This window comes from Oryzias latipes, chromosome 9 (genome assembly GCF_002234675.1).
Source record: "Oryzias latipes chromosome 9, ASM223467v1".
NCBI lineage: Eukaryota > Metazoa > Chordata > Actinopteri > Beloniformes > Adrianichthyidae > Oryzias > Oryzias latipes.
In genome coordinates this window covers 10,759,151-10,768,076 of record NC_019867.2, presented here as the reverse complement: position 1 = coordinate 10,768,076, position 8,926 = coordinate 10,759,151, and the positions used below count along the sequence as shown (strand labels likewise).

The 8,926-nt window shown below is 40.0% G+C and overlaps 1 protein-coding gene across 2 annotated transcripts; it reads left to right on the top strand.

Annotated features, from left to right (window-relative positions):
• kif27 (kinesin family member 27) lies at positions 1 to 8,550 on the top strand. Of its 2 annotated transcripts, XM_020705839.2 has the most exons (16): positions 1 to 89; positions 208 to 539; positions 1,159 to 1,359; positions 1,543 to 2,537; positions 2,941 to 3,084; positions 3,181 to 3,357; positions 3,543 to 3,718; positions 4,680 to 4,801; positions 4,902 to 5,033; positions 5,297 to 5,511; positions 6,116 to 6,178; positions 6,326 to 6,496; positions 6,590 to 6,781; positions 6,874 to 7,089; positions 7,340 to 7,538; positions 7,636 to 8,550. In XM_020705839.2, the coding sequence occupies exons 2-16, from the start codon at positions 242 to 244 to the stop codon at positions 8,268 to 8,270; spliced, it is 3,936 nt and encodes a 1,311-aa protein (XP_020561498.1). In that variant the 5' UTR covers positions 1 to 89; positions 208 to 241; the 3' UTR covers positions 8,271 to 8,550. The 2 variants fall into 2 exon arrangements, with proteins under 2 accessions (XP_020561498.1, XP_011477369.2); XM_011479067.3 differs by lacking the exon at positions 6,116 to 6,178.
• The last annotated feature ends 376 nt before the right edge of the window (positions 8,551 to 8,926 follow it).

The window sequence follows — 8,926 nt, the reverse complement described above, 5'->3', positions numbered from 1 at the left end:
CTGGCAACAAGCGACAACAAACGTGAGTCAAAATTAACAACTACTTGTCAAGTGACTGTCACGGCAGATTAATGAAGACAGATAATGGGGTAACTCTATTGTTTTACATCTAAATTCGTCACCTTTAAGACTCAAAAAAAACAAATTATAGTTTTTTTTTTTTTGTTTTTTTTTTTTTTTTTTTTTTTTTTAAAAAACAAATTATAGTTTGATGTGACACGCGGTCAGAAAGACGGCTGTCATGACGGAAGAGTGCGTCTGTGTGGCGGTCCGTGTCCGGCCGCTTCTCGCCAGAGAAGTCCTCCACCGTCACCAGGTGTGCGTGCGAGTGGTTCCGGGCTCGGCTCAGGTGATGCTCGGCTCGGACAGACTCTTCTCCTTTGACCATGCGTTCGGACCGACAGCCAGCCAGGATGAGGTGTATGAGTCCTGCGTCCAGCCCCTGGTGGAGTCCTGCGTCCAGGGCTCCAACGCAACTGTGTTTTGTTACGGGCAAACTGGGTCAGGCAAGACGTACACGCTGGGAGGAGGAAACCAAGGTCAGGTCGTCAGGGACCCTTGCTGAACATCTTTTCACTTGTCCATTACATAGTTTTTCTTTTGGTTTGGTTTGACAGCACATTTCCTCAGTTTGCTCTCATTGTCATCTACACTATACCCCCAATAAGTTGTTATAACATGCTTTTCCTTATTTGGTCTGAATCTTAATGACATATGTAAAATTTCCCTTTAGTGTTATTGATAATGAATGGCAATTGTCATTAGTTTGATATTTATTTTACCCCAAATTAAGACAATAACAAAGATAGCCCAAAATAACAAAAGTTGGCCGTGTCAATAGCAGGAATTTTCATCATTCTCCGCAGTGACAGCTTGACAGCGACGTCTCCTACTATTGTTTTATTTTTTGTCTTAAATCAGTGTTTTCCTCTGCTTCTTGGACACCAGCACAACAGATGCTCCCTCTTTCTGCTTCTGTCTTTCTATTATTCCTCATTTTTTTATTCCAAATTACGTACATCAACTGTAATGATTCTATTTGTTTTATTATTTTTCTTGTCTTTTGTCTCCAAGACATCCTTATTGTGAACCGATGCTTGAAATGAAATGAATCAACTTGTACCTATAATTGCATCTCTTTTTCTCGCTCTTCCTCAGATGACGAGGGCGGGATTATTGATCGTGTGGTGCAGGAGGTGTTCCGACTGCTCCAGGAAAAAAAGAAAAACAATGAGGGCCTGGACACCAGAGTGAGAGTCTCATATGTGGAGCTGTACATGGAAGAACTCAGAGACCTGCTGGAGCTCCAAAACATCCACAAAGAACTTCACATCAGAGAAGACGAGAGGGGAAACACAGGTCATTCAAATTTGGTTGGGACAAACTACCCAGTTATTAGCTGATGGTAGATTTCAAGGATAGTGTGAAGCCTAATTACAACACAGCACATTTATTTTACTGTTTTTTACTGTAAAAAAGGGATAACAGTTAGGGTTTTTCATTTTTATTTTACTGATCTGTGTGGTGTTTGTGTGCTTCTAGTGGTGGTAGGAGTCAAAGAGTTGGTTGTCACTTCAACAGAGGAGCTGCTCAGCTTTGTAGAGATGGGAAATGCCCTGCGCCACACGGGCACCACGGGAATGAATGAACACTCCAGTCGCTCTCACACCGTTCTCACACTTCACGTCAACATCTGTCGCCGTGGCACCAGCACCCCTCCCATAAACTACAGCCAAACTTCTAAACTTTGCTTGGTGGACCTTGCCGGCTCTGAACGGGCTGGGAAAACTGGAAACACTGGGACGCGGCTCAAAGAGACTGCTCACATCAACACAGGCCTGCTTGCTCTGGGAAACGTCATCCGTGCTCTCACTGACAGTCGAAGTCGCCGTGGCAGCAGCTGCACTAGTGCCTATATTCCATACCGTGATGCCAAGATCACTCGCCTGCTTCGGGATTCACTGGGAGGCACAGCCCACACGCTGATGGTGGCATGCGTTAGCCCCTCCCACCACTATGTTGCTGAGACGCTGAATGTTCTCCAGTTTGCATCCAAGGCTCGACACATCCACAACCGTCCAGGAGCCATAACTCCTGAAAGTAAATCATGTCACACAGCCTGGCATCCTGATGAGGCTCGACTAGAAGAGCTGAAGTATGAAGTCCAAACACTGAGAGGGCTCCTGGAGGAGAAGGAGAGGGATATTAAGGTAGAAAAGCAGAAAACAGGAGAAAAAGACAGTTTTAAGGAGTCAGATCAGATACAAATGCCTGAACCAGATAAGGTGAGCCCAGAGGAAGGAATGACGTACTACCTCTTGGCTCAGGAAGCTGCAGACATCCTTCCAAAGCTCTCTAGTGTTTCTTCAAGTCTTTCATTCAAGCAGAGACTAGAAGATTGGCAGGAAAGATTCAAAGCTGTGAGTCTACCATGTCAAACAGATGATGGAGACCGTGCACTGAGAACTAAGGTGGATAAGGCGGAAGAACACCACAAAAACATATCAAAACTCAGAAAAGAACTCTACAAATGCAAGGTAATTACAGTAAATAGAATGACCATCAAAAGCCTGAGAGAATTTTAGCAAATATTTTACATTTTAAATTTTTTGTAAACAAGCCATAGAAAATTATCAAAAGTGATCTGGAAGACTGCAAGTAAATATTTTGAAATATCAAAGTGATACTTTAGACGGCATTGTCTTCATTGTCTTTTGGAGTGAATTGTATATCAGAGAAAATACTATATAGTTTAGCAAAAAAACAGTCCATCAAAGTACAAGCACTAATACAGTGTTTTATGCACAACTTTTTAATTAATTTACACTGATGATGAAAAATTCTTTGAGTATAACTGAAAGCATACATGAGCTGGATCCAATAAGATACATTATTTGATGGAAAAAGTTAGTCTGACGATTTCAACTACCTTACCCTTAGGAATTACTTCACACAAAAGAGCAGCTTATTCAACAAAAAGATGCCAAACAAATGGAGGTGCAGCAAAAGGTTGAGGAACTTCTTCATGAAAATAAAGCCCACCAGATGGCCCTTGAGGAAGAAAAGGAGCGTTCCAGAATAAAGGTAAAGAAGGTGAAACCCCAGTTGGACACCCAAAGTCTTACAGTTTTTTTCTGTTTTTGTTTTATTAATAATGAGTATTTGTGTGAAATTGACCAGACAGAACAACTCGTGAACCAGGAAATTTTGATCAACCAGCTTCGCAGTAACCTCATGACCCATCTTAGGGGAGTTTCAGGAGCCTCTGCAGAAGAACAATCTCCTGCATGTTCAGGCAAAAGACCGCACAGTGTCCCTCCGGTCAGACACAGCTGTTTGAATGGTCCTCCCAGAAAGGTAGGTACACTAGTTATATAGCTTTTGTTTTGGGTGTAAATATGTTTATGTTACCCATTTATTCTCACAAATACAATTTTTATACCCCCCCCCCCCCCAAGTTCAATTATCATGAGGGCCCAAAGCAGAAGAATTCCACACTGTTATTTTCTTCTGATGATATTTCTGAATTTTTATATCTTTAGATTCATTCCAGTCCTCCGGGTTATTCCCTGGAGAGGGTGATGGCAGCTTTTAAGATGCGCGGCCATCTTCTGCTGGCCGAGGTAGAGGAGAAGGATGAAGTGTACTGTCCGTTCCTTAAGAAAGAGGAAGAGGAGGAAGAAGAAAATGGCATTCTTACTGGCAGAGAGAGAGTCAGGTGAGTGTTTTTTTGTCAAGTCTCCGTCTTTTACGGTTATCAGTGAAAAAAATGTGTCAAAAAAATTTTAAAAAGAGTCCATAGCTTTTCACTTTGAAATTTGTCTTGATCATGAGAAATGTTAATAACAAGAGTTCTTGTATTACAGGTGGTACGTGCTTGGTTTTACTGTTAGTATTATATTTAAAAGCTGCTTCAAAACTTTGCATACATTAAGTTTATTACATACATTAAGTTTATTGCATTGGCCTTGTAAAGAACAAGTTGTTTTTGATTTGCTTACTGTAGACGGCCGACATTTCATTCCTATTAAAAAAACGGTCTCATCAAAATTGAACTTAATCTCTTCTAACTCTTTAAATCCGTTATTGGTTTAATTCAACTAAATGAAATATTAATGCAGTGGATTGGGTGTTTTTGTTTTTGTTAACAGCCAGAATATTAACATTAAGCAGGTTGGTTATGTTTTCCACCTAGATTTGAGCTTTCGTTCACTTGGAGCTGCCAGAAATAACAGTGTTTTCCTTCCAACACTCTAAAGGCATATCTTTGCTCAGATGACTATTTTTTAAGTTATGATTGTGGACACAAGACATTGGGAACATGACTTTAAAGAGCAGATACCCAAAGTGGTTGTTAAAGATGATAGCTCACAATAATCAATAGTATTGTGTTAATATTAGCTTTTTTAATTTAGTAAACTTTCTTTTCACAGCTATTCTTCAAATGTAACTGAAACACAATTTTTTTTATCTTAAACCTGCTATAAAACAGCTTAAACACACACACAATTTTAAGTTATTTCATATTTTTTCCTTTAGTTATTTTTAAGTTAAATACATTTAATTTTCCAAATCCTTTTGCATGTCTTCTTCCTTCATGCTGTCTGTCCACGACTCACTGTTTTCAAGTAATAAGATATAAAATAATAATGATTTTCCTAAATGTTATGTTACTTTAGTCATTCCTTAAATAAAACATGGACCAGCAATCTGAGCAAATCAGCTCTAACAGAAAAAAGCTCAATCCGAGCTCAAACAAATGATGGAGACCCAGACGTACAGCAGCCTCAGGCGACCACAGGTACATTTTGCATTTCATTTTCCTATTTTCCATAGGCAGTGAATAATCATGTATGTGAAACTCAAGGCTTAATACTCAGTAAGTTGGAAATTCATTGCAGACATAGTGGAAGGCATCAATAAAAGCAACATGAGGAGGGCAAGAAGAGCCGGTGCCACTGAGAGAAGGATACACGATTTGTCTGTCAGCATGCGAATGAAGGAGGAACTCATCAAAGAACTTCAGAAAACTCGTGCGTCTGCTGTCACTTCAATTAAATTAAAATCAAGCCAGTTACAAAATGCCAATCTGAGTCTAAATAGTCTGAAGGTGTTTTGATTGTTCCATGAATTTTCCTATTATTTCTGCTGATAATGGTTCTGAAATATTTAGCTGGTTTCTGTAAGCCAATTTATTCAAACCAATGACGGAGTAATAAACTTCCACAGGCTTCAATAGAATATACACATATATAAATCAGTATTTGCACTCTTAAATGTGCTTGTTGTCGTGCAGAAAAGGGAGCGCTTGCATTGCGCAGACATGGCCAGCACAGCGGTGAGGGGAGAGAAGTGGACGTGCTTGCAAGACTTTCTATGCAAAACCAGCAGGTGTGCTCAGAGATGTACCACAGCCTGCAGCACATGAGGCTGCAGAGAGCTCAGCTTCAGAGCAGCCTCAGGGAGCTGGGAAAGACCGCTGACACTAACAAAGAGGTGCAACAAAACGGGGTGAGTTGTCCAAATACTAAACAAACATTTCCTATTAGACATATTCAGAAAAAATATGAATATTTACAAGTAGTCTCAGTCTACCTCTGCCGGTTCCAAGCCCAGTTTGAGAAGGTTGCGTCAGGAAGGGCATCCGGCGTAAAACATTGCCAAATTAACCATGCGACTCGTTCGCTGTGGCGACCCCTGATGGGAGAAGCCGAAGGTGGAAGAAGTCTCAGTCTTGCTGGATTTAAATGTGTCCACTCTGTTGTCTCCAGTTATTACGTTTGCAACAGATGAATGGTAAAGATGACAGAAAACAAGATAACCGATTGATAATTACTTTTATTCAGCAGTAAATTTAATGAAGAAAGTTAAAAAAAAAAACAGCAGTGGTAAGATTGTGAATTACATTTTGAGGCCAAACTTAAGTGTTTTTGCTATATTTTGTTGCTGTTTCTTCATTTTTGTTTTTCTTCTTGTCACTTGATGGAAATAAACAGAATCAATATATCGTTTAATGCATAAACATGGGCGTTTGCACAATTGCAGAACTGTGGCAGCTAAGTTAAAGTTTGGGTAGATTAATACCTGTATAAAAAGGGGCTTTTTTGTGTCACAGGAAAAAGGTTCAAAGACTTTGAATATTTTCAAAAATGATCAAAAGATAGAATCCCAACAAATGGTAAGAATGACTGAAATATTCTCTTTTAAGTATTTTCCTTTCCAATTACAGAACCTAACTTTTTCTTGTGATCTTTCCGTCACCCTTGCCTGCTTTCCCACCTTGACTCCTTTTTCCGTTTTTTTTTCTTGCATGTTTTCATGGAAGCTGCAAGAGATAAGTTGGCTGGAGGAGGAGGAAGAGCGAGTCCTTCAGAAAAAAGCAGAGATGCAGGAGCTGGAAGAAGAGTTGAAGAGGAGAGAGGAGGTGGTGCAACAGCGGGAAACCTGTCTTCAACAGAAAAAAAGTCTGGAAACCAAGATGCTGCGTTCCAGTCAGGTCTGTCCATATTTCTGTTAGAAGTGAATTTTAAAGATTGTAATATGACACTTTCTGATCAGCTGCTATCAAAGCTGAAATGTGCGTGTCCAGGGTATGAGTCGGGACTTGCTAAGTGTGTCCCTGAGGTTGGAATGTGTGGAGGAGCAACTCCAGAGCAGCGGCTTTATGAGGGAGAGTGGAGGAGATACTCTAGAGGAACTAGTGAAAGAAAGAGACATGCTTAAAAAGAAGAGAGACATTCTGGATGCCCAGCTTAGAGACAACAGAGTACTCCCTGTGGAGGTCAGAAAATACATGAGGCATATATTTTTCATGGCTATTTCAAACCTTAAAGCATTTCAACATCTTTTCCTCCCTTGGATTTAAACCTTTAGGAGGAATATTCCCTTCTACAGCTGGAGGAAGCAATTGAAGCTCTGGATGCAGCTCTGGAGTTTAAAAACAAGTCAATCCAGAGCAGGCAGGACCAGCTCTCATCTTTGCATCCGTCTCAAAGCTCCGAACCTGCCCAACTCTGCAGTGTCGTCGGAAAGCTCAAGAAGCTTTCAGCTCCTGAGGCTGTGGAGCTTCTCATTCTTTATTTCAACAAGGTGTGATGAAAACATTTAAACATTTTTTTTCTTGATTTACTTTCCCTGCTTCTCTCTGCACATAAATCATGTAAAAACGTAAAAATGTGGGGAACTGTTTTTATTTAAGCCATTGTAAATGTTCACCTCTTTTGCCTTTTTGTATTTTTTCCTTTGGTTACTAATGCCAAAAACTGCATTGTCATAATGATCTCATGTTTTTTTTAACTCTTTTTTTACTCTATTTGCCCACTTTTGTTTTCACGTGAAGGTTGTTAGCCTGCGAGAGGCAGAACGCCATTTACGTCTGCGCTGTGAAGAACTGGAGTTGCATGCTGGGGAACAAGAGATAGCGCTTAAGCAGTTGGAGGCTGGCATGCAGCGCCTGGCCCTTGATACAGACCGCAGGCTTACAGAGCAGCAAAAAGATCACCAGAACAACCTTCAGGAACTACTACAAAAACTGAACGGTGAGAAAAGAGAGCAAGCTGACTTATCTTGCTCTAAACTGTTAAGCACATTTTAATTTTCCATTCACATTTGTCTTTTTGTGGTGTTGCTTTGAAGGTTCTCATGGAGAGATGCCACAGGCAACACAAGACAGACTGCAGTTCTTGGAGAAAGAGCTGTTTTTCTACAAAAGTTCCAGCCGTCAGCTGAAGAAGAAACTCAAAGAGCTTTTTGTTGATGGCCAAGCTGCAAATACTCAACCTTCATCTGAGGAGGACCACAGGAAAATCAATCTGACACAAATGCAGAAAAATGATTTCAACCCCCTTAATCATTTAGATATGGGACAGTCAGGAGCACAGGTTGGAGCAACATACACAAAAATAAACTCTGAGCAAAAGGACTCTGGGATGCATGAAGATTCTGATATAAACAGAAGTGCACACCAAAATGAAGTGTACACAAAAACTCAAAATCCCTTTTCATCTCCTGACTGCAAAGATCTCACTAAACCCAAAATAACGGAACATGATCAGATTCCCACAGGTTCCAAAATAAGGAGGGCAAGAGGTAAATCGGATGAAAGTTCAAAATTGATTCCTGTCCGATTACATCGCAGAGAGCTGAGGCAGATTTGTACCCCTGATCAGCGGCTTTCTGGTGCTGCTACAGGAGGACTCCAATCTGTTAGCAGTAGCAAAGAGTCGATGTTAGAAGATTCCATAGAAATGCTCAGAAAAACACACAGTTAAAAAAAAAATTAGAAGTGAAACTAGTGGAAGAATATAAGTCAATAGCATTAATTAGAAGTAGGCAAAAAAGTTGACTCTGATTACTAGAGTAGTATTTATTGAAGAGTGAATATGTTGTTATGCAAAATACAAACTCTACAACCTGACATCTATTTTGGGAATAGTGGATGAAGTCGCACTTTTAGTTGGCATTTTGATTGATTCTTTCCATTCCTTATTATAAAAGTTGAAATAATTTTGCAAAGTTCTACAATAAACTTTGACTTTGTCAATTGAGCAGGTGTTTGTCTTTAATTACGGTAGTATTTTCTAAGTCCTTATCCAGGCATGTCCAAAGTCTGGCCTGTAGGCCAAAAGTGGCCGGCATATAAATTTCCATCGAGCTACAGGTTCCTGTCATAAAATCAATAATATGCTAGTCCAGGCTGTCTAAAAACTATGTGTACCATTTATTGATTGTGATTGGCTATTTGTAAACCTGTGGTTACTTGGCCTTCAGAGCCTTTGGGGCCAAACGAGAAGAACAGATTTGTTTCGGTGGTCAAAACCACAATGGTTTGCATTTCTGAATAAGATAACTATTTGTGTTAATTTCCTGTTTACGTGATTTAAATTTATTGGCTTAGAGTGAGCATTTAATTGTGAATAATGTAACA

Coding starts and splice junctions, on each gene's coding strand:
- kif27 (XM_020705839.2), top strand. CDS start 242: ATGACGGAAGAGTGCGTCTGTGTGGCGGTCCGTGTCCGGCCGCTTCTC. Junction 3,358..3,542: donor TGAATGGTCCTCCCAGAAAG/GTAGGTACACTA, acceptor TTATATCTTTAG/ATTCATTCCAGTCCTCCGGG. Junction 7,539..7,635: donor ACTACTACAAAAACTGAACG/GTGAGAAAAGAG, acceptor GTTGCTTTGAAG/GTTCTCATGGAGAGATGCCA.